Consider the following 24,486-nt stretch of genomic DNA (forward strand, 5'->3'; position numbering starts at 1 on the left):
AAAACGGACTCTCGCCACGAGGACTATAGCTGTCGGCTCAGCCGACAACGAGTGGAGACAAGAGCTGGCCACGCGCGCAGCATTGTCAATGGCAGAGGCAGATTCAGACGCGCGCCTTCGGATTGGGTCGCGCGCGTGAGCTTCTAACGTAGACAGCTCACGACGCGCAGCTGGTAAGTTTCGGTTTCGCTACTCAAGTGCATGTTGAAAATAGTTGTTTTTCAATATATACAGCAGAGTTTACAACTCGCGCATGCAGCTGGGCTGAGCACCCTGTTAGTGCAGACCCCTGCAGCAAAGCTGAGCACCCTGTTAGTGCAGACCCCCGCAGCAGGGCTGAGCACCCTGTTAGTACAGACCCCTGCAGCTGGGCTGAGTACCCTGTTAGTGCAGACCCCTGCAGCAGAGCTGAGCACCCTGTTAGTGCAGACCCCTGCAGCAGGGCTGAGCACCCTGTTAGTGCAGACCCCCTGTCTTGACGGGTTTTTTGGCTCTATTTTGGAGTGATAAAGACTTTAAGCTTGCTCACATCTAGGATATGTATTTTTAGCTTGTGTTGGCTCTTTTAAGCCCTTTCTTCCAGATCTAGAAGAGGATAGCTGCTTTATATGATGATAGATCCCTTACTCTAATCCATCTATTGCCTATTGGCTTTGCCTTCCATTATTTTGCCTATAGTAGACACATTGGTATGGTTTGTGTAGGTACTCTGACAGAGCTAAGGGTTATTTCATCCTCCTCAGGCCTACAAGGCCCAGAACTAGAGAGACTCTATTTTGCTTTCTATCCCTGCAGAGCTGAGATGCTTCAAGGGGAAAGGTAATGTTTATAGTTAAGGCTGTTGTGTGCTAGAGGAAAACCAGCCAGGACTGGTTCTTATCCAAGGAATGTGTTTGTCTCTTGGGCCCAGACGTAACATGCAGATGGTCACTGCGGCTGCGCAAGGGGCCCTGAAGCTGGCACAGGAATTCGGAGGGAGGCATCCCTCTGTTGGAAATTTCCATGAGGGAAGAGCATTCTATAATAGTGAAGTGCAGAGGCGGAGTCAGTTAGTTGAGTTGAATTGGAGGAGCGGAGAGTGTTGGTTGAGTTGGAGGAGCGGAAAGAGTTTGAGCTGAAGGCAGTTGAGCTGGAGTTGCAGAAGGAGTGGAGAATCAGAAAGAGTTTATGTTGAATTGGCACAGAGGAGGAGTGGAGTTGCAGGAAGAGAAGAGACAGAAGATGCTTGGAACAGAGAGAAGACAAACAGACAGTCAGTGAGCTGGAACTGAAGGAAGCAGAAGCAGTTACTTATCAGGAGGAGTTGTGAATAGCTGGAGTCTGAAGTAATGCCTTTTAGAAGAGACTGAAGTTATATCGTGGATTAATCTGTGGGAGCAGCTGGAGTTAATTGGACATTGGCACAGAGACATTTAAACAGAGTGAAAAAGCTAGTGGAACGAATGATTATCAGAGCGGCAGAAACCATTAGATTGAAGTCGGAAGGTGGAGAGAGTCCGTGGGGGGAGAGAAGTCCAGTGCAAAGTGATCAGCGCAGATGTGTGTCCAAGAGTGCAGGAGAGAATCTAAGACGAGCTAAGGCACAGACGAGAGAGGAGCCCAGATGACAGCTAGAGCAAGACTTCATACTAATCAGGTGCTATCAGTTTTGTTATATTAGTGCTTTCTATTGTATGCCTAATCCTTTTCTTTCAGCTGTGTGTTAAAGTTCCTGTTAATCAAGAGACCCCGCAGATAACCTTGCCCTCATACTGTATGTCTAATCCTTTTCTTTCAGCTGTGTGTTAAAGTTCCTGTTAATCAAGAGACCCCGCAGATAACCTTGCCCTCATACTGTATGTCTAATCCTTTTCTTTCAGCGGTGTGTTAAAGTTCCTGTTAGTTGTAGAGACCCCGCAGATTTGTGTATGTGCATTCTATTATTGTAATAAAGCTACCCCAGTTCTTAGTGAACTAGTGTGCATGTGTTATTCTTATGATAAAGCTAGCCTTTCTTCTAACCAGATGCTTTAGCAACTGATGGATCAAAAGGAAATAGGAGCATTTAAATCAGGGAATAACTCTGGCACACAGTGTGTGTCCACTATTTCAAAGCACAGGTAACCTTTTCTTCTAGTCAGATGTTACAGCCAGAACAGATGCTGCCCCTGATCCGGTAAGTCTGAATAATTAGGGAGAGAGAGGAGCCCTTGAGCTAGGGAATTATTGACACTAAGTGATTCGGCCATCCCATAATATTATTGTAGTAGCGAACCCTTAGTGAATAGTGAGAGAGACTTCCCAACATAGAGAGACAGAGAGCTGAAGGTATTCATAGGAAAGTGATCGTCATTGGTAAGTGGCGTTAGTGAGAGCACTGATTGTGGTCAGTGTGTATACCCGCAAGATTGCGGCTTGAGTGAGCACTGAGGGTAGTCAGTGTGTAGATCCGCCGGATTGTGGATCATGTTGTAAGTGAGTGAGCACCGGGGGGATACGGTGTGTAGATCCGCCGGATTGTGGATCATGTTGTAAGTGAGTGAGCACCGGGGGGACACGGTGTTTAGGTCCGCTGGATTGTGGACCGGATAAACAGAGAGCACTGGGGCTGCAGCCCAGTGTGTAGACGCGCCGGATTGTGTGTCGAGTGAGCACTGAGGGAGATCAGTGTGTAATGGTAAATAATCAGAACTGCCCCAGGGTAGATAAGTCTGGACCCATGTGGTCGCGAGACTATGAGGTATGAGTGTGGTGTAGGGCATGGATGTCCCTAGTAATCAGTGAGTATTCCTAGTAATCCCTATAGATTTAGTGGTGTTTCTGATGATATGAGCTTGTATAGTGTGAGTTCCCCATCCTCAGGTAGGTACCCAGGTGCCTGGATAGATGGTCCTGAGGAGGGAGGTGGTTACGTTTTGGCCAGGTTGGTGTTGCTCAGTGAGCTGGTTCTATCTGGTCTGAAAATCTGGTAATTACACCCCCGCAGCTGGGCTGAGCACCGTGTTAGTGCAGACCCCTGCAGCAGAGCTGAGCCCCCAGTTAGTGCAGTCCCCTGCTGCAGAGCTGAGCCCCCAGTTAGTGCATATCCCTGCAGCAGGGCTGAGGACCCTATTAGTGCAGACCCCTGCAGCAGGTCTAAGCACCCTGTTAGTGCAGACCCCTGCAGCAGAGCTGAGCACCCAGTTAGTGCAGACCCCTGCAGCAGAGCACCCTGTTAATGCAGACCCCTGCAGCAGAGCTGAGCACCCTGTTAGTGCAGACCCCTGCAGCAGAGCAGAGCACCCTGTTAGTGCAGACCCATGCAGCTGGGCCGAGCACCCTGTTAGTGCAGACCCCTGCAGCTGGGCTGAACACCCAGTTCGTGCAGACCCCTGCAACAGAGCTGAGCCCCCAGTTAGTGCAGACCCCTGCAGCAGGGCTGAGCACCCACGTAGTGCAGACCCCTGCAGCAGAGCTGAGCCCCCAGTTAGTGCAGACCCCTGCAGCAGAGCTGAGCACCCTGTTAGTGCAGACCCCTGCATCTGGGCTGAGCACCCTGTTAGTGCAGACCCCTAAAGCTGGGCTGAGCACCCTGTTAGTGCAGACCCCTGCAGCTGGGCTGAACACCCAGTTAGTGCAGACCCCTGCAACAGAGCTGAGCCCCCAGTTAGTGCAGACCCATGCAGTAGGGCTGAACACCCAGGTAGTGCAGACCCCTGCAGCAGAGCTGAGCCCCCAGTTGGTGCAGACCCCTGCAGCAGAGCTGAGCACCCTGTTAGTGCAGACCCCTGCATCTGGGCTGAGCACCCTGTTAGTGCAGACCCCTAAAGCTGGGCTGAGCACCCTGTTAGTGCAGACCACTGCAGCAGGGCTCAGCAGCCTGTTAGTGCAGACCCCTGCAGCAGAGCTGAGCACCCTGTTAGAGCAGACCCCTGCAGCAGAGCTGAGGACCCTGGTAGTGCAGCCCCATGCAGCTGGGCTGAGCACCCTGTTAGTGTAGACCCCTAAATCTGGGCTGAGCACCCTGTTAGTGCAGACCACTGCAACAGGGCAGAGCACCATGTTAGTGCAGACCACTGCAGCAGAGATGAGCACCCTGTTAGTGCAGACCCATGCAGCTGGGCTGAGCACCCTGTTAGTGCAGACCACTGCAGCAGGGCCGAGCACCCTGTTAGTGCTGACCCATGCAGCAGAGCTGAGCACCAAGTTAGTGCAGACCCATGCAGCTGGGCTGAGCACCCTGTTAGTGCAGACCCCTGCAGCAGAGCTGAGCACCCAGTTAGTGCAGACCCCTGCAGCAGAGCAGAGCACCCTGTTAGTGCAGACCCCTGCAGCAGAGCTGAGCACCCTGTTAGTGCAAACCCCTGCAGCAGAGCAGAGCACACCCTGTTAGTGCAGACCCATGCAGCTGGGCTGAGCACCCTGTTAGTGCAGACCCCTTCAGCTGGGCTGAACACCAAGTTAGTGCAGACCCCTGCAACAGAGCTGAGGCCCCAGTTAGTGCAGAGCCCTGTAGCAAGGCTGAGCACCCAGTTAGTTCAGATCCCTGAAGCAGAGCTGAGCCCCCAGTTAGTGCAGACCCCTGCAGCAGAGCTGAGCACCCTCTTAGTGCAGACCCTTGCAGCTGGGCTGAGCACACTGTTAGTGCAGACCCCTGCAGCTGGGCTGAGCAACCTGTTAGTGCAGACCCCTAAAGCTGGGCTGAGCACCCTGTTAGTGCAGAGCACTGCAGCAGGGCTTAGCACCCTGTTAGTGCAGACCGCTCCAGCAGAGCTGAGCACTCTGTTAGTGCAGACCCCTGCAGCAGAGCTGAGCACCCTGTCAGTTCAGACCCCTGCAGCAGAGCTGAGCACCCTGTTAGTGCAGACCCCTGCAGCAGAGATGAGGACCCTGTTAGTGCAGACCCCTGCAGCTAGGCTGAGCACCCTGTTAGTGCAGACCCCTGCAGCTGGGCTGAGCACCCTGTTAGTGCAGACCACTGAAGCAGGGCTGAGCACCCTGTTAGTGGTGACCCATGCAGCAGAGCTGAGCACCCAGTTAGTGCAGACCCATGCAGCTGGGTTGAGCACCCTGTTAGTGCAGACCCCTGCAGCAGAGAAGAGCACCCTGTTAGTGCAGACCACTGCAGCAGAGCTGAGCCCCCGGTTAGTGCAGACCCATGCAGCTGGGCTGAGCACCCTGTTAGTGCAGACCCCTGCAGCTGGGCTGAACACCCAGTTAGTGCAGACCCCTGCAACAGAGCTGAGCCCCCTGTTAGTGCAGACCCCTGCAGCAGAGCTCAGCACCCTGTTAGTGCATACCCCTGCAGCTGGGCTGAGCACCCTGTTAGTGCAGACCCCTAAAGCTGGGCTGAGCACCCTGTTAGTGTAGGCTCCTGCAGCAGTGCTAAGCACCCTGTTAGTGCAGATCCCTGCAGCTGGGCTGAGCACCCTGTTAGTGCAGACCCCTGCAGCAGGGCTGAGCACCCTGTTAGTGCAGACCCCTGCAGCAGAGCTGAGGACCCTGTTAGTGCAGACCCCTACAGCTGGGATGAGCACCCTGTTAGTGTAGGCTCCTGCAGCAGTGCTAAGCACCCTGTTAGTGCAGATCCCTGCAGCTGGGCTGAGCACCCTGTTAGTGCAGACCCCTGCAGCAGGGCAGAGCACCCTGTTAGTGCAGACCCCTGCAGCAGAGTAGCACCCTGTTACCGCAGACCCTTGCAGCAGAGCTGAGCACCCTGTTAGTGCAGACCCCATGCAGCAGAGCTCAGCACCCTGTTAGTGCAGACCCCTGCAGCAGAGCTCAGCACCCTGTTATTGCAGACCCCTGCAGCAGAGCTCAGCACCCTGTGTTAGTGCAGACCCCTGCTGCAGAGCTGAACACCCTGTTAGTGCAGACCCCTGCAGCTGGGCTGAGCACCGTTTTAGTGCAGACCCTTAAAGCTGGGCTGAGCACCCTGTAAGTGTAGACCCCTACAGCAGGGCTGAGCAGCCTGTTAGTGCAGACCCCTGCAGCAGAGCTGAGCACCCTGTTAGAGCAGACCCCTGCAGCAGAGCTGAGGACCCTGGTAGTGCAGCCCCATGCAGCTGGGCTGAGCACCCTGTTAGTGTAGACCCCTAAATCTGGGCTGAGCACCCTGTTAGTGCAGACCACTGCAACAGGGCAGAGCACCATGTTAGTGCAGACCACTGCAGCAGAGATGAGCACCCTGTTAGTGCAGACCCATGCAGCTGGGCTGAGCACCCTGTTAGTGCAGACCACTGCAGCAGGGCCGAGCACCCTGTTAGTGCTGACCCATGCAGCAGAGCTGAGCACCAAGTTAGTGCAGACCCATGCAGCTGGGCTGAGCACCCTGTTAGTGCAGACCCCTGCAGCAGAGATGAGCACCCTGTTAGTGCAGACCCCTGCAGCAGGGCTGAGGACCCTATTAGTGCCAACTCCTGCAGCAGTTCTGACTACCCTGTTGGTGCAGACCCCTGCAGCAGGTCTGAGCACCCTAATGGTGCATACCCCTGTAGCTGGGCTGAGCACCCTGTTAGTGCAGACCCCTGCAGCAGAGCTGAGCACCCAGTTAGTGCAGACCCCTGCAGCAGAGCAGAGCACCCTGTTAGTGCAGACCACTGAAGCAGAGCAGAGCACACCCTGTTAGTGCAGACCCATGCAGCTGGGCTGAGCACCCTGTTAGTGCAGACCCCTTCAGCTGGGCTGAACACCAAGTTAGTGCAGACCCCTGCAACAGAGCTGAGGCCCCAGTTAGTGCAGAGCCCTGTAGCAAGGCTGAGCACCCAGTTAGTTCAGATCCCTGAAGCAGAGCTGAGCCCCCAGTTAGTGCAGACCCCTGCAGCAGAGCTGAGCACCCTCTTAGTGCAGACCCTTGCAGCTGGGCTGAGCACCCTGTTAGTGCAGACCCCTGCAGCTGGGCTGAGCAACCTGTTAGTGCAGACCCCTAAAGCTGGGCTGAGCACCCTGTTAGTGCAGAGCACTGCAGCAGGGCTTAGCACCCTGTTAGTGCAGACCGCTCCAGCAGAGCTGAGCACTCTGTTAGTGCAGACCCCTGCAGCAGAGCTGAGCACCCTGTCAGTTCAGACCCCTGCAGCAGAGCTGAGCACCCTGTTAGTGCAGACCCCTGCAGCAGAGATGAGGACCCTGTTAGTGCAGACCCCTGCAGCTAGGCTGAGCACCCTGTTAGTGCAGACCCCTGCAGCTGGGCTGAGCACCCTGTTAGTGCAGACCACTGAAGCAGGGCTGAGCACCCTGTTAGTGCTGACCCATGCAGCAGAGCTGAGCACCCAGTTAGTGCAGACCCATGCAGCTGGGTTGAGCACCCTGTTAGTGCAGACCCCTGCAGCAGAGAAGAGCACCCTGTTAGTGCAGACCACTGCAGCAGAGCTGAGCCCCCGGTTAGTGCAGACCCATGCAGCTGGGCTGAGCACCCTGTTAGTGCAGACCCCTGCAGCTGGGCTGAACACCCAGTTAGTGCAGACCCCTGCAACAGAGCTGAGCCCCCTGTTAGTGCAGACCCCTGCAGCAGAGCTCAGCACCCTGTTAGTGCATACCCCTGCAGCTGGGCTGAGCACCCTGTTAGTGCAGACCCCTAAAGCTGGGCTGAGCACCCTGTTAGTGTAGGCTCCTGCAGCAGTGCTAAGCACCCTGTTAGTGCAGATCCCTGCAGCTGGGCTGAGCACCCTGTTAGTGCAGACCCCTGCAGCAGGGCTGAGCACCCTGTTAGTGCAGACCCCTGCAGCAGAGCTGAGGACCCTGTTAGTGCAGACCCCTACAGCTGGGATGAGCACCCTGTTAGTGTAGGCTCCTGCAGCAGTGCTATGCACCCTGTTAGTGCAGATCCCTGCAGCTGGGCTGAGCACCCTGTTAGTGCAGACCCCTGCAGCAGGGCTGAGCACCCTGTTAGTGCAGACCCCTGCAGCAGAGTAGCACCCTGTTACCGCAGACCCTTGCAGCAGAGCTGAGCACCCTGTTAGTGCAGACCCCATGCAGCAGAGCTCAGCACCCTGTTAGTGCAGACCCCTGCAGCAGAGCTCAGCACCCTGTTATTGCAGACCCCTGCAGCAGAGCTCAGCACCCTGTGTTAGTGCAGACCCCTGCTGCAGAGCTGAACACCCTGTTAGTGCAGACCCCTGCAGCTGGGCTGAGCACCGTTTTAGTGCAGACCCTTAAAGCTGGGCTGAGCACCCTGTAAGTGTAGACCCCTACAGCAGGGCTGAGCACCCTGTTAGTGCAGACCCCTGCAGCAGGGCTGAGCACCCTGTTAGTGCAGACCCCTGCAGCAGGGCTGAGCACCCTGTTATTGCAGACCCCTGCAGCAGGGCTGAGCACCCTGTTAGTGCAGACCCCTGCAGCAGAGCTGATCACCCTGTTAGTACAGACTCCTGCATCTGGGCTGAGCACCCTGTTAGTGTAGATCCCTGCAGCAGGGCTGAGCACCCGGTTAGTGCAGACCACTGAAGCAGGGCTGAGCACCCTGTTAGTGTAGACCCCTAAAGCTGGGCTGAGCACCCTGTTAGTGCAGACCCCTGCAGCAGGGACGAGCACCCTGTTAGTGCAGACCCATGCAGCTGGGCTGAGCACCCTGTTAGTGCAGACCACTGCAGCAGGGCTGAGCACCCTGTTAGTGCAGCCCCATGCAGCAGAGCTGAGCCCCCGGTTAGTGCAGACCCACGCAGCTGGGCTGAGCACCCTGTTAGTGCAGACCCCTGTAGCAGAGATGAGTACCCTGTTAGTGCAGACCCATGCAGCTGGGATGAGCACCCTCTTAGAGCAGACCCTTGCAGCAGAGCTCAGCACTCTGTTAGTGCAGACCCCTGCAGCAGGGCTGAGCACCCTGTTAGTGCAGACCCCTGCAGCAGGGCTGAGCACCCTGTCAGTGCAGACCCCTGCAGCAGAGCTGAGCACCATGTTACTGCAGACCGCTGCATCTGGGCTGAGCACCCTGTTAGTGTAGATCCCTGCAGCTGGGCTGAGCACCCTGTTAGTGCAGACCCCTAAAGCTGGGCTGAGCACCCTGTTAGTGCAGACCCCTGCAGCAGAGATGAGCACCCTGTTAGTGCAGACCCATGCAGCTGGGCTGAGCACCCTGTTAGTGCAGACCACTGCAGCAGAGCTGAGCCCCCGGTTAGTGCAGACCCATGCAGCTGGGCTGAGCACCCTGTTAGTGCAGACCCCTGCAGCAGAGATGAGCACCCTGTTAGTGCTGACCCATGCAGCAGGGCTGAGCACCCTGTTAGTGCAGACTCCTGCAGCTGGGCTGAGCCCCCTGTTAGTGCAGACCACTGCAGCAGAGCTGATTCCCCAGTTAGTGCAGACCCCTGCTGCAGAGCTGAGCCCCCAGTTAGTGCAGACCGCTGCAGCAGAGCTGAGCCCCCAGTTAGTGCAGACCCCTGCTGCAGAGTTGAGCCCCCAGTAAGTGCAGACCCCTGCAGCAGGGCTGAGGACCCATATTAGTGCAGACCCCTGCAGCAGTTCTGAGCCCCCTGTTGGTGCAGACCCCTGCAGCAGGTCTGAGCACCCTGTTGGTGCATACCTCTGCAGCTGGGCTGAGCACCTGTAACGGCCAGATTCTCGGACCAGATAGTATCAGCTCCTCAGAGCACCTCCAACCCAGCCGGAACGTTACCACCTCCCTCCTCAGGACCCATCGGTCCAGGCACTTGGGTACCTACCTGAGGATGGGGAACTCGCAATATACAAGCTCATATCATCAGAAACACCACTAAATCTATAGGGGTTACTAGGAATACTCACTGATTACTAAGGACGTCCATGCCCTACACCACACTCATACCTCATAGTCTCGCGACCACATGGGTCCAGACTAATCTACCCTGGGGCAGTTCTGATTATTTACCATTACACACTGGTTACACCCAGTGCTCGCTCAAGATAGGCACTGTATCCCCCCAGTGCTCTCACTATTTCATCCAGGTCCCAAGCCACAATCCTGTGGGTATACACACTGACCACAATCAGTGCTCTCACTAATGCCACTCTCTCTCTAGCAGCAATCTCACTACACACCGTGTCCCTCCGGTGCTCTCATTAACAAGCCACAATCCGGTGGGTATAACGCCGCATCCCAACGATGATCACTTTCCTATGAATACCTTCAGCTCTCTCTCTCTCTCTCTATGTTGGGAAGTTTCTCTCACTATTCACTAGAGGTTCACTACTACAATATTATTATGGAATGGCCGAATTACTTAGTGTATAACCTATTCTCCTAGCTCAAGGGCTCCTCTCTCTCCCTAATTATTCAGTGGCTACTTACCTGATCAGGGGCAGCATCTGTTCTGGCTGTAACGCCTGACTAGAAGGAAAGGTTACCTGTGCTTTAAGAATAAGAGACACACACTGTATGCAAGAATTATTCCCTGATTTAAGCGCTCCTATTTCCTTTTGAAAGGTTAGCTCTATCATAAGAACAACACATGCACACTGGTTCACTAAGAACTGGGGTATCTTTATTACAATAACAATAAAATGGGAATAGACACATCCACAAATCTGCGGGGTCTCTGTAACTAACAGGAACTGTAACACACCGCTGAAAGAAAAAGGATTAGACATATAGTATAAGGACAAGGTTAATATTTAAAGAGTAAAGAACAATATCACCTAAGGAGTGTGGGGTCTTGCTCTAGCTGTCATCTGGGCTCCTCTCTCGTCTGTGCCTTAGCTCGTCTTAGATCCTCTCCTGCACTCATCGACACACATCTGCGCTGATCACTCTGCACTGGATTCCTCTCCCCCACGAACTCTCTCCACCTTCCAACTTCAGTCTAATTGTTTCTGCCGCTCTGATAACCGTTCGCTCCACTAGCTTCTCCACTCTGTCTGATTATCTCCGTGCCAATGTCCAATTCACTCCAGCTGCTCCCACTGATTAATCCACGATATAACTTCAGTCTCTTCTAAAAGGCATTACTTCAGACTCCAGCTGTTCACAACTCCTCCTGATAAGTAACTGCTTCTGACTTCTTCCTTCAGTTCCAGCTCACTGACTGTCTGTCTGTCTTCTATCTGTATCAAGCATATTCTGTCTCTTCTCCTCTGCTCCAACTCCTCTCTTTCTGCACTTAACTCTTTCTGATTCTCCACTCCTTCTGCAACTCCACTCCTCTCCTCTGCTCCAATCCAACTCAACTCTGTCTGCAACTCCAGCTCAACTCCTTCCAGCTCGAACTCTTTCTAGCTCAAACTCTTTCTGCTCCTCCAACACAACTCTTTCTGCAACTCTAGCTCAACTACTTCCAGCTCGAACTCTTTCTGCAACTCCAGCTCAACTCTTTATAACTGACTCCGCCTCTGCACTTCACTAATATAGAATGCTCTTCCCTCATGGAAATTTCCAACAGAGGGCTGCCTCCCACCGAATTCCTGTGCCAGCTTCAGGGCCCCTCGCGCAACCGCAGTGGCCATCCGCATGTTACGTCTGGGCCCAAGAGACAAACACATTCTTCGGATAAGAACCAGTCCTGGCTGGTTTTCCCCTAGCAAACAACAGGATTAACTATAAACATTACCTTTACCCTGCAAGCATCTCAGCTCTGCAGGGACAGAAAGCAAAATGGAGTCTCTCTAGTTCTGGGCCTTGTAGGCCTGAGAAGGATGAAATAACCCTTAGCTCTGTCAGAGTACCTACACAAACCTACCAATATGTAATATAAAGTCAGGACTACAAAGGACACATAATTATGTCAAAGCCAATAGGCAATAGATGGATTAGAGTCAAGAATAAGGGATCTATCATCATATAAAGCAGTTATCCTCTTATAGGTCTGGAAGAAAGGGCTTAAAAGGGCCAACACAAGGTAAGAATACAGATTATAGATGTTAGCAAGCTTAAAGTCATCATCACTCCGAAATAGAGCCAAAAACCATGTCAGAACAGCACCCTGTTAGTGCAGACCCCTGCAGCAAAGCTGAGCATCCAGTTAGTGCAGACCACTGCAGCAGGGCTGAGCACCCTGTTACAGTGCAGCCCACTGCAGCAGGGCTGAGCACCCTGTTAGTGCAGCCCAATGCAGCAGAGCTGGGCACCCGGTTAGTGCAGACCCATGCAGCTGGGCTGAGCACCCTGTTAGTGCAGACCCCTGCAGCAGAGATGAGCACCCTGTTAGTGCAGACCCATGCAGCTGGGCTGAGCACCCTCTTAGTGCAGACCCCTGCAGCAGAGCTCTGCACTCTGTTAGTGCAGACCCCTGCAGCAAAGCTGAGCACCCTGATAGTGCAGACCCCTGCAGCAGGGCTGAGCATCCTGTTAGTGCAGACCCCTGCAGCTGGGCGCAGCCCCCTGTTAGTGCAGACCCTTGCAGCAGAGCTGAGCACCCTGTTAGTGCAGACCCCTGCAGCAGGGCTGAGCACCCTGTTCGTGCAGACCCCTGCAGCTGGGCTGAGCACCCTGTTAGTGCAGACCGCTGCAGCAGAGCTGAACCCCCAGTTAGTGCAGACCCCTGCTGCAGAGCTGAGCCCCCAGTTAGTGCAGACCCCTGCAGCAGGGCTAAGGACCCTATTAGTGCAGACCCCTGCAGCAGTTCTGAGCACCCTGTTGGTGCAGACCCCTGCAGCAGGTCTGAACACCCTGTTGGTGCACACCCCTGCAGCTGGGCTGAGCACCCTGTTAGTGCAGACCCCTGCAACAGAGCTTAGCACCCAGTTAGTGCAGACCCCTGCAGGAGAGCAGAGCACCCTGTTAGTGCAGACCCCTGCAGCAGAGCTGAGCACCCTGTTAGTGTAGACTCCTGCAGAAGAGCTGAGCACCCTGTTAGTGCAGACCCCTGAAGCTGGGCTGAGGACCCTGTTAGTTCAGACCCATGCAGCTGGGCTGAGCACCCTGTTAGTGCAGACCTCTGCAGCAGGGCTGATCACCCTGTTAGTGCTGACCCATGCAGCAGAGCTGAGCACCCAGTTAGTGCAGACCCATGCAGCTGGGCTGAGCACCCTGTTAGTGCAGACCCCTGCAGCAGAGATGAGCACCCTGTTAGTGCAGACCCATGCAGCAGGGCTGAGCACCCTGCTAGTGCAGACCCCTGCAGCAGAGCTCAGCACCCGGTTAGTGCGGACCCCTGCAGCAGGGCAGAGCACCCTGCTAGTGCAGACCCCTGAAGCTGTGCTGAGGACACTGTTACTGCAGACCCCTGAAGCTGGGCTGAGCTCCCTGTTACTGCAGACCCATGAAGCTGGGCTGAGGACCCTGTTAGTGCAGACCCCTGACGATGGGCTGAGCACCCTGTTACTGCAGACCCCTGCAGCAGAGCTGAGCACCCTGTTAGTGCAGACCCCTGCAGCAGAGATGAGCACCCTGTTATTGCAGACCCCTGAAGCTGGGCTGAGGACCCTGTTAGTGCAGACCCCTGACGATGGGCTGAGCACCCTGTTACTGCAGACCCCTGCAGCAGAGCTGAGCACCCTGTTAGTGCAGACCACTGCAGCAAAGCTTAGCATCCTGTTAGTGCAGACCCCTAAAGCTGGGCTGAGCACCCTATTAGTGCAGACCCCTGCAGCAGGGCTGAGCACCCTGTTAGTGCAGACCCCTGAAGCTGGGCTGAGCTCCCTGTTACTGCAGACATATGAAGCTGGGCTGAGGACTCTGTTAGTGCAGACCCCTGCAGCAGAGCTGAGCACCCTGTTACTGCAGACCCCTGAAGCTGGGCTGAGGACCCTGTTAGTGCAGACCCGTGACGCTGGGCTGAGCACCCTGTTAGTGCAGACCCCTGCAGCAGAGCAGAGCACCCTGTTAGTGCAGACCCCTGCAGCAGAGCTGAGCACCCTGTTAGTGCAGACCCCTGCAGCAGAGCAGAGCACCCTGTTAGTGCAGACCCCTGCAGCAGGGCTGAGCACCCTGTTAGTGCAGACCACTAAAGCAGAGCTGAGCACCCTGTTAGTGCTGACCCATGCAGCAGAGCTGAGCACCCAGTTAGTGCAGACCCATGCAGCTGGGATGAGTACCCTGTTAGTGCAGACCCCTGCAGCAGAGATGAGCACCCTGTTAGTGCAGATCCATGCAGCTGGGCTGAGCACCCTGTTAGTGCAGACCCCTGCAGCAGAGCTCAGCATCCGGTTAGTGCGGAACCCTGCAGCAGGGCTGAGCACCCTGTTAGTGCAGACCCCTGAAGCTGGGCTGAGGACCCTGTTACTGCAGACCCATGAAGCTGGGCTTAGGACCCTGTTAGTGCAGACCCCTGAGGCTGGGCTGAGGACCCTGTTACTGTAGACCCCTGACGCTGGGCTGAGCACCCTGTTACTGTAGACCCCTAAAGCTGGGCTTAGCACCCTGTTAGTGCAGACCCCTGCAGCAGGGCTGAGCGCCCTGTTAGTGCAGACCCCGGAAGCTGGGCTGAGGACCCTGTTAGTGCAGACCCCTGAGGCTGGGCTGAGGACCCTGTTACTGCAAACCCCTGAAGCTGGGCTGAGCACCCTGTTAGTGCAGACCCCTGCAGCAGGGCTGAGCACCCTGTTACTGCAGACCCCGGCGCTGGGCTGAGGACCCTTTTAGTGCAGACCCCTGAGGCTGGGTTGAGGACCCTGTTACTGCAAACCCCTGAAGCTGGGCTGAGCTCCCTGTTACTGCAGACCCATGAAGCTGGGCTGAGGACCCTGTTAGTGCAGACCCCTGCAGCAGAGCTCAGCACCCTGTTACTGCAGACCCCTGCAGCAGTGCTGAGCACCTTGTTAGTGCAGACCCCTGAAGCTGGGCTGAGGACCCTGTTACTGCAGACCCCTGCAGCAGAGCTGAGCACCCTGTTACTGCAGACCCCTGAAGCTGGGCTGAGGACCCTGTTACCGCAAACCCCTGACGCTGGGCTGAGCACCCTGTTAGTGCAGACCCCTGCAGGAAAGCTGAGCACCCTGTTAATGCAGACCACTGCAGCAGAGCTGAGCACCCTATTAGTGCAGACCCCTGCAGCAGAGCTGAGGACCCTATTAGTGCAGACCACTGCAGCAGAGCTGAGCATCCTTTTAGTGCAGACCACTGCAGCAGAGCTGAGCATCCTTTTAGTGCAGACCCCTAAAGCTGGGCTGAGCACCCTGTTAGTGCAGACCTCTGCAGCAGAGCTGAACACCCTGTTAGTGCGGACCCCTGCAGCTGGGCTGAGTTCCTTGTTAGTGTGGACCCCTGCAGCAGAGCTGAGCACCCTGTTAGTGCAGACCCCTGCAGCAGAGCCGAGGACCCTGTTAGTGCAGATCCCTGCAGCTGGGCTGAGCACCCTGTTAGTGCAGACCCCTGCGGCTGGGCTCAGCACACTGTTAGTGCAGACCCCTGCGGCTGGGCTGAGCACACTGTTAGTGCAGACCCCTGCAGCAGGGCTTAACACCCTGTTAGTGCAGACCCCTGAAGCTGGGCTGAGCACGCTGTTAGTACAGACCCCTGCAGCAGGGATGAGCACGCTGTTAGTACAGACCCGTGCAGCAGGGGACTCCTGTTTTTCAAGACAGTGGAAATTTACTGGTGCAACATTAACGGAAACTGAGAATTAATTGTAATTATGATCTTTGTGGTGCCACAATTACACAGTAACTACCACTGAGCAATATTTAAAGCTTTTGAACAGACATAGATTTTCTAAGGATTTGAAAGAGGAGAAATAAAAAGTGGGGGAAAGCTATTGAGCAAGGACGCTACTTAATAACCATCAAACCAAATGGAATTTCACGCGCCCTAAAATGAAGGCAGTTTACCACTTTCAAACACAGTCTCATTGCTGTGTTTTGGAGGACACAGCTGGTAGTCAAAGCAGGTGGGGTCCTTATGAGCAGGGGACTGTTGTGGGGCCCTTGGCATGCTCCTGCACCCAGATTCCACAGCTTGTCATTGGCTTGGATGCATTGGTGAAACATCACATGAGTTGCTTGAGCATTGGGTTGGCACAGTGCTAGCTGGGCATAGCCTAGAACCTTCCTGATTGGGCACCTGACACAGACTTTCCCTGTGGGGCACATACTGCCTCCAGATCCCTGCCAGGGCCCCCTGGCATCCTTAGGAGTGGCCCAGCTGTGACCAGCTGTGACCAGCAATCAATGCTACGCCTCTGGCACTTCGCGAACAGTGATCCACACTGATCCTCTTGCTTTCTGTTTCCTTTTGCCGACAGGTCCTCTCATCGCCACCACAGTCTGCTCTCTTAGAGGAAAGGACCGAGAAGAGGATCCACGCGCTGTGAATGTCCAGGAGAGTGAGATCAAGCAGACGGTCACTCAGCCCCCAGGTGAGTGAGAACTCAGTGAACTGTGACATGATGGCAAAGTTTCCACAGAGACGGAACTCTGGCACACCTGTTCAAAGCACACAAGTGCAAGCAGAGATGAGCATGTCAGTTATCAGCTGCCTTTTGAAAAGTAATGCAGAAGATAAGTTCTGTTCTACATATTCCTAGACTCCGGGTCTGCACAGATGTGTAAACAAACATACGTGCATGCTTGCATGCATGCATGCATACATACATGCAAGCATACATACATGCAAACATACATGCATGCATAGATGCATACATACACGGGTGTGTGCGTACATACATGCTTACATGCACACATACGCACATACATACATACATACAATGAAAAGGGGACCTGAGTTAGTGTCTCTTAGCGGTTGCCAGTCCTCTGAAACTGCAGAGATATGTGTACGTTGGAATTCATTTGCGATAATTGTAAAGTGAGAACCCAACATCTGTGGTAGTGCAACAAACATTGTACACTGGAAGAGGGAGCCCAGGATTGCAAGCCAGAGAAATAAACCGTATGACATGATATATATACCTTTTCAACATTCTGAGCTGTGTATCAGCTGCGATGGGAGGCAATCGCTCAAACACAAATCCGCTCCAGGTGTCCGATTCACAGAACTAACAATACAAAATCCTAAACTTACTACCATTTTGGTATTCACAGAAGGCATTTACCCATTAATGAGTAGGTGCCTTCTTTGGATACCAAAATGAATAAGTTAGTCAAAATGAATAAGTTACTCTAAATGACCACGTATAAATTGAGGCAGTTGATATAGTGTAAACGTTCATGTAATAGAGACTTCACTATGGATTTGATTGTCCTTGTGAGTTGTACTTGTGGCTTCTGTTTCAGGTCATGGACAGATGGAATGCTGCATTCTGAAGCTTCTGAGTTATTTTAACACTTTTTTGGAAAAGCTCTGAAATATGATGTTGGCAAAATACAATCTTGGTAAAATGTACCTCTTGATGAGCCATATAGCATAAATCACAGATTTCTGTCTTCCTGTCACAGATGATATAATGGGTGATTCTGATCGGCGATTCAAGATAAATATTGCAGCACCCCAGGAGATGAATAATCTTCAGCACGCAGACACACTGGAAAGAGCTGATCGTCTGAGAGCAGGTGAGGGCAGCGGTTTGGATGTCCAAGTTATTGCTCATGAGCCTACCCTGTGACTTCAACAAACATCGAAGAACAGTTGGAGAATCAAAAATTTGCTAGCATTCGCACCAAGAATTTTCAATTCTATTAAGCCGAGGAAGTCTATTGTCTGCGTCGGGGAAAAAACCGATTTGGGAAGGTTTATTACAAATCCCAAGCTCTGCAGAAGCGCTGTCGTGAGGTATAGATGTTGTAGAAGGATGTTCGGACTCTGAGCCATAAGTAGTCCAGATATATGTCCAGATATATGATTAGTCACACACCTCGTTCTTGCAGGTGTCCTACAACCGGCTTCATCACCTTAGTGAAACACCATGGAGCCGATCAGAGCCCGAAAGGAAGGGCCAAATATTCGTACCACTGATCGTTCCACCAGAATTGAAGGAAGCGCCGGTGAGGAGGAAAAATAGGAAAAATAGGAATGGAGAGATAGGGGTCCTTGAGATCTAACCGGACTAGCCAATCTCCTTCCTGCAACAAGTCCGCTAGAAGATGGATGCCTTCCATCTTGAAATGGTTGTAAGTAAGAAACTGATTGAAATCCCTCAGGTTCAGGACTAACCTGTTTCCACCTCCCTTTTTCTGCACTAGAAATATGTTGCTGCAAAAACCGTGAGGACCCTTTGTTGCATGGGGCTATCGCGTGCTTTTGCAGCAAGTCTGCGATTTCTTTGTCTATAAAACTGCATTCTTGTAGGGAAAAATGGAGTTGCTTGGGGAGCTCTAGTTGAAACAGAGGAGAATAGAACTCTAAGAGAAAACCGATGATTGACTGCAACACCCACGCATCTTAAGTCAGTTTCTGCCAATTCTGAAATAAGTGCTGTGTGCAACCCCCCAAAGGTAGATGAGACTGGTCCACTACACTCACCTGAAGACTGTTGGGCTTTAAAGCCTGCTCTATTGTCACCACTCTGGAATCACCCTTGATTGAATCTGCGACGGGAGGGGTAGAAAGTACCTCAGCGAGTGGAATCCCAGTCCCCTCTGCTGCGTCCAAAGTCGCCTCTTTGGGAGCCTTGATTGAAATTGCGGCCTGAGGAGCGGCCCCTGCCTTGTCCGGCCCTGTTAAAAACACCCTGCTGGAACACTCTTTTGATTCCTGATTGGGTCTTGTCGAGGGATGTAAAGGTTCTGACGTATTTGGAGACGTCCTTTACGAACCGCTCTCCAAAGAGATGTCCTTCGGCCAACGGCCCGTGTTCAGCTTCTGCTAGTTCAGTGAGATTACTGTCCATTCGCATTAGAAGCGATTTGCGCCTTTCGGCCGAAATCGCGCAATTGGCGTTTCCCAGTAAGCATATTGCCCATTGGGACCAGCCGCGAGGATGTCAGGGTCAACCGGGGCAGACTTTTCCTTGGCCACAAGGGCCATCTCCCAAATTTTTGCCAAGGGACCAACAACGTCCAATAACTTGTCTTGGCATCCGCTCCAAGCGCGGTCTAAGCCTCTCTTTGGGTCCTTGGAAAATTTCTTCAAGAAAGTGAGGAGGCTCGCGTCAATTTCTGGTGTCTCCGCTACTTTATCAGTGATGTCCGGTCGCGGACATTCCAACCGAAGTCGGTTGCGCACCTCCCTCGAAACTCTTTCGGAGATTCTCGTGCAGATAGTCCGAGACTTCCGGAGGTGGAGTCCAGTCCGAGGACCGTGGGTGCATGATGTCGGTTGGGTCAAACGTAAATGGAGTATTTGGAAGCTCCGAAACTGACGGGGTGGATGTTTTTGCCCTTTTTGGTGGAGGAGGCTGCTCATCAGAAGTATCGGTGTTGGTATCCGTGCCCGTAGAGGTGGTATCAGTGTCCACGTGCACCTTTTATTTGCTTTTTGCCTTGGTGCCAGCATAAGAATGTTCGCCTGCTGCACTGTTTGGCAGTGTCAACAGGGCTTGTGTATGTGGCCAATGGTGCCCTGCATCAGTGCCCCCAGTAGAGGCCGAAGCTTCAGAGCTCCCCTTCTGCAATTCCTTGCCGTAACCATAGCGCTTCTCAAAATTCTCAAGCTGCGTCTTGATGGGTCATAATGGAGCTGCTAATGCCTGGTGAACGGTCTGAGGAACCGTGTTCTCAATGGCTTTGTTAACGGATGACTGGACCGAAGCGTCCAAAGCCTTCACCAGGTGATCCTCCATGACAGTCTCAGACTGCCCTTCATAAGCATCCTCCTCATCCTCATTAGGGTATCTCACTCAATCTTCCATGGCCTAAAAGAGGGATCAAGGTAAGTACTGTAAGTACTGAGTAAATATAGAACACTTCTTGGTAGGAGTTGTACGGGGGGTCAGCCCACAAGCACACAAGGACAAATAGTAACACTCAATAGAGTTGAAACCCCCTCAGCAATGCTGTAGTCAACAGGTCAGTGACCTTGTGCCAATCACAAAGACAATTATACCAGGAGCGTGGGCTCACTCCCACTGGCACCGATTATTCAGCCAATAAGGCGATATCAATGAAGTATAGATCAATCAGAGTACAAATGCCTGCAGGAATGACTTGGTTTTTCGTGCCGAGGTGCGAAGCCCAATTCGTGCCCAAAAACCGCCCAAAGGCAGCCCAATTGCGCGCGCTTGAGGAGCGCACGTCGGCCGAGAGCCACTCGGCAAAGACGGCGTGTGACGGGCGATGAGGGGAGCCCAGATGCCAGCGATAGGAGTGCTCGAAATGGGGACAAACTGCGAGGCGATCCTGGCTCAGTGAAGCTCAGAGAATACACCGGTCAGAGACCGAGCGGTAGAGGGGCTGAGCGCGAGTCGCACACGCTGAAAACCCCCAGGTCAGAGACCGCGGCGTTGCAGGGATTGAGCGCAAGTCACGCGGGCTGGAATACACGGACCCCTGAGGCAAATACCCGCAGGAAAAACCACTCGCACAAAGGGAACAGTCACCCCAATCTGTGGATCATATAACGCTACAATTGAACAATATAGAATAAGCAGATATAAACAAGACCACAATCGATTGCCATATTAACATCTAGACAGAAGGTAAGGTGCACTTAACTCTTGCTGTGAGCAGCAAAGAAAGAGGATTATGGGTCTGTACAGACGACTCTTATGGGCTGTGGAGGCGTGGCTTATGCGAAAGCATCATGGGCAATGTAGTTAATCTAAACTAATTGTATGTTGTTATTGGCTGTTATTGGCTGCTATGATTTTGCAGTAAAGAATAAAGAAGCATAATCTGAAGCCTCCGGTCCTGTAATAGAATCTGTCAAAAGTTCACATAAAAGCGGTCACTCTTCCCTGTGTCTTCATAACCACATCTGCAACACCTAAACGTATTTTGTGGCCGAAGGCAGTATGCCCTGAGAGTGTGCTTTTCACGACCTAGATGTCCCGTTGAGAGACAAATGGTGCAGACAGACCCAGAAGTGCGAGCCATGCTGTCTTCACTGAGGTTACCGTTCACATTGTTTAAAACCTGTTCGGTGGGCTGCTCTGGATTGACTTCATCTGTGTGAGTCTGAGGCTTACTGTCCCATGCCAAGCTGCCCTTCTGTGCCGTGTCAAGCCTGCTGCTGTCTCTTTGCTTTATTTTAGATAAAAGCAGGTATGGGCTGGATCGGGGGCTCTCAGAATGGGTTCAGGTTTACGTTGTCTGCGCAAGATTTGTGATGTATCCACAAAGGATCGATTTAGATTCAGTGAATCTAAATAGAACTCATTACACAGGCACTTGTTACATTTGAATATTTGTCATGGGTCTGACCCTCCTGGACTTACTTTGAACTCTACTGTGCTACATGAACCCTTTTTCAGTATTTTGAATTAATATGTATGAACTATATCAGGTGATAAAAACTTTTGTGTTCCACATATTGCCGAAAAAGACAACAGGTTGTATTATGAAAAGAAACAGAAATAAATGTAAGACTACCATTAGGGCCTTATCGATGGATATGAACGACAGGCTTGCTCTCGACTGGGATGTGGGTAGACGGTAAACGTGACACCTACATTCTGGAAGAGGGACTTTTAAAGTTTTCTTTTTGAAAGTTCCCCGAGAGGTAGCTTGGCTTTGGGCATGAGAGTGGAGGGGTAGGAGAAACTTTGAGAAAGGTACAATGACATATATTTGAAGACACAGGTAGTATGCCTAGTGCATGGAGGCAGTATTATTATTGGATTCTGAGAGGTCAAAGAGGCTAGGTGTAGGGTAGTTAAACGTTTTGTTAAGGGTTTTTTCAAAATAGGGTACAAGTCGTTTTGAGCCATATTTTTGCTTGTTGATGACTTTTGAGATGTGGTCTTTAGAAGACTAGGGGCTAGATGTAAGGTAATTTACAATTACCGATTCGGAAATACCGAATTTTACCGATTTGGTATTTACGAATCGGTAATAGCAATATAGATAAAAATCCAGTAACAAATACTGAATCGGTATTTACCGATTCGGTATTTGCCATTGATTCCTGTGGCCCTGGAGGCCCATAGGAATGAATGTCAATTACCGAATCGGTAATTACCGATTCGGTAAAAATGTGAATTAGTCAAGGGTGGCAGGGTGTCACTTTGACACCCTGTTGCCCCCCTGATCAGTGTTGGTGTGCACATGTGGCATACATACATGCCCTAAGGGCATGTATGTCTGTCACATGGCACAGGTGTAAATGCCCATTTATGCATTTACATAGGAATTCTTTATTCTTTTACCGACCGTTAAAAGCCTACCTACATCTGGCCCTCGGTTATGTAAAGTTGGGTGAGGATGTCATTTTTTAAAAATTTAATATTTTTATTGATTTGAATTTCTGAATGTCAGCATTCTGCAACAGGTATCATGGCACTTAACTTTTAGTTGAAAGTGTAAAAAGTAGTAAAATAAAACCAGTGATGCAAAACACTGCCTTTAACTTTATTTAGGAAATAGCCAGTGAAATGCTTAATTATTCACTTATACAGTAACTCAAACAGCCACCCACACACACACAGTCAGTCACTCATAGAGCTACTCACACACCTACTAAGTCACCTATAGAGTCATCACACAGCCATTTAGTAACCTATACATTTATACACATATACACATACACACACACACTCATTTATTCTTACAGATACTAACACATACTCACTTACCTACAGGGCCGGACTGGCCATAGCGGGCACCGGTAGGCCGCTCGGGTGGGGGTCGGTTTTGGGCTGCTGGGGGGGCGTTTTTGTTACCGGGAGTCAGCAATATTTGCCCCCTGTCACAAAATCAGCCGAAACCGGTCCTCGCAAATTGCTCGACTGCACTCCCCCTCAACCCAGGGGAGGGGGGCCTGCTGAGCAGTTTGCCAGGGCCGGTTTCTGTTCCCAGTCCGGCCCTGCTTACCTATACAGTTACTGACACAAGCACACTCTCACCTATACGGCCACTCTCACAATCACTCAGTCACACATACAGTCTCTTATACTCCAACATTCGCCTATACTGCCTTTCACATGTGCACTTACCCATTTATCACTGACACATCCATTCACTCACCGACAAATCCATATACACACTCACTCACCCATACAGCCTCACACACATGCACTCACTAGCCCATACAGCCACTGACTCATCTACTTGCTTATCACCCACCCACACAAACACCCATAGAGGTACTCAGACAACCAATCACTCACCCATACAGAACTCACATATCCACCAATGCAGCCACTTAGACACCAACTGACAGATACAGACATTCGCACAAGTCACTCACCCATACATTCACTGAGATGCTTAATTATTCACTTATACAGTTACTCATACATCCAATTAATCATCCACTCAGCCACTCATACACCAACTGATTCAGCGAAACACCTTAGTATGTATATTTAACACTCATAAACGTTTAAGAAACACTCATAGTCACCGAATGATGTCATCAGTGATGTAATTTGAGATGTGATCAGTGATGTCACTGACCATGTCATGAGTGATGTAATATGTGAGGTCATAAGCAGTGAATTGTGGAGGCGCAAGTTATAGTTAACTCAGGTAACTATAACGGCTGAATTTCTCTGGTTTTGTTAATGTTAATGTTAATGTTAAATGGGCTTATATAGCGCACAGCTGCCCCAGCCAAGGGGCGTCCCGGGTGACATGTCAGCATAACTATAACATTCCTGAAACCTTTGGTTTTTACTTACATTTTGATGAGGTCATCAATGCGCGGCAATGCAAAATTCTCTACCCAGATGGCATTGTTGACAGATCTTAAATCAATGCATAATTGTAACTTTCCAGATTTGTTTTAGCCAGCACAGCTGGAGAAAGCCACAAAGTGACGTTATCAGGTTCAATAATTCAATTGTCTTGGATTTTTGTTACAATTGTAGAAAGCTCACACTATGGGGTAACACCCTCTTTAACCTTGATTTTCTTGTACAAAATTTTTGATTTTGCTCCCTTGTGTTGAAAAACCCCTTTAAATATTTTTTTCCAATCCACTTCAGAGCCAGAGTTAACCAGAGTTACTGTGTGCTAATGTCCACGTCTAATCATTCTTGTTGCCAATTTTGTAGTGTCCAAATGAACTCCCGTAAATGAAATTGACATGAAGGGTTTATTGAAATACAGCTGGCAGAACTTCTATGATACATCATGGCCTTGAGGATCCCAGCAACTGACGTAAGATTCAAATCAAAGTACAAATAGATTCCAAAAGAGAATGAATACATAACCAATATTACGGCAGTAGAATTGTGAATAACAATAGAAAGGAAAGATGTGCTAGATGGCACAAAACTTCGATTGAAACTGTCACAGCTGCTTTTCTCTCGTCTAGTGCTGGGAACTCTTCAGAGGTTAAGGATGGGGGTTTGGAGCTTGAACAGGACAATCTGCAACACCTAAGTTGTTCAGAGGACATATCCAAGGAGTTACAAATGGATAGATGATAGTGGCAGCTGACATGTACAGAGGGTGGTGAGGCGTGTGGGACATGATTTTTTTTAATTAATGACACTTTCCTGCGAGCGCAATGTCTTCCTCGATGGTCAGTCAGGCTCCAAACTCTCAAGCCAATACTGGCGCTGCTCTCATCATGAGAACAGCACTAGGATTGGTGGGATCAGCCTCTTTTAGCACTCACAAGAGCACTGGTGGCTTTTGCTTACTCTATCCCAGCTGTCTTAAGACAGCTGGGTTAGAGAGGTTTAAAAT

At 51.6% G+C, this 24,486-nt stretch overlaps 1 protein-coding gene across 1 annotated transcript in view; it reads left to right on the plus strand.

Annotated features, from left to right (window-relative positions):
* Positions 1–24,486, plus strand: part of LOC147693183 (uncharacterized) — a 142,507-nt gene that overhangs the window by 55,646 nt on the left and 62,375 nt on the right. Inside the window, exons 3-4 of the mRNA XM_086939425.1 lie at positions 16,044–16,157; positions 17,194–17,307. Coding sequence (XP_086795551.1) covers positions 16,044–16,157; positions 17,194–17,307 — 228 coding nt within the window. The remainder of the gene's footprint in view (positions 1–16,043; positions 16,158–17,193; positions 17,308–24,486) is intronic.

The sequence above is a fragment of the Lissotriton vulgaris genome, chromosome 9 (assembly GCF_964263255.1).
Source record: "Lissotriton vulgaris chromosome 9, aLisVul1.2, whole genome shotgun sequence".
In the NCBI taxonomy this organism is placed as follows: Eukaryota; Metazoa; Chordata; class Amphibia; order Caudata; family Salamandridae; genus Lissotriton; species Lissotriton vulgaris.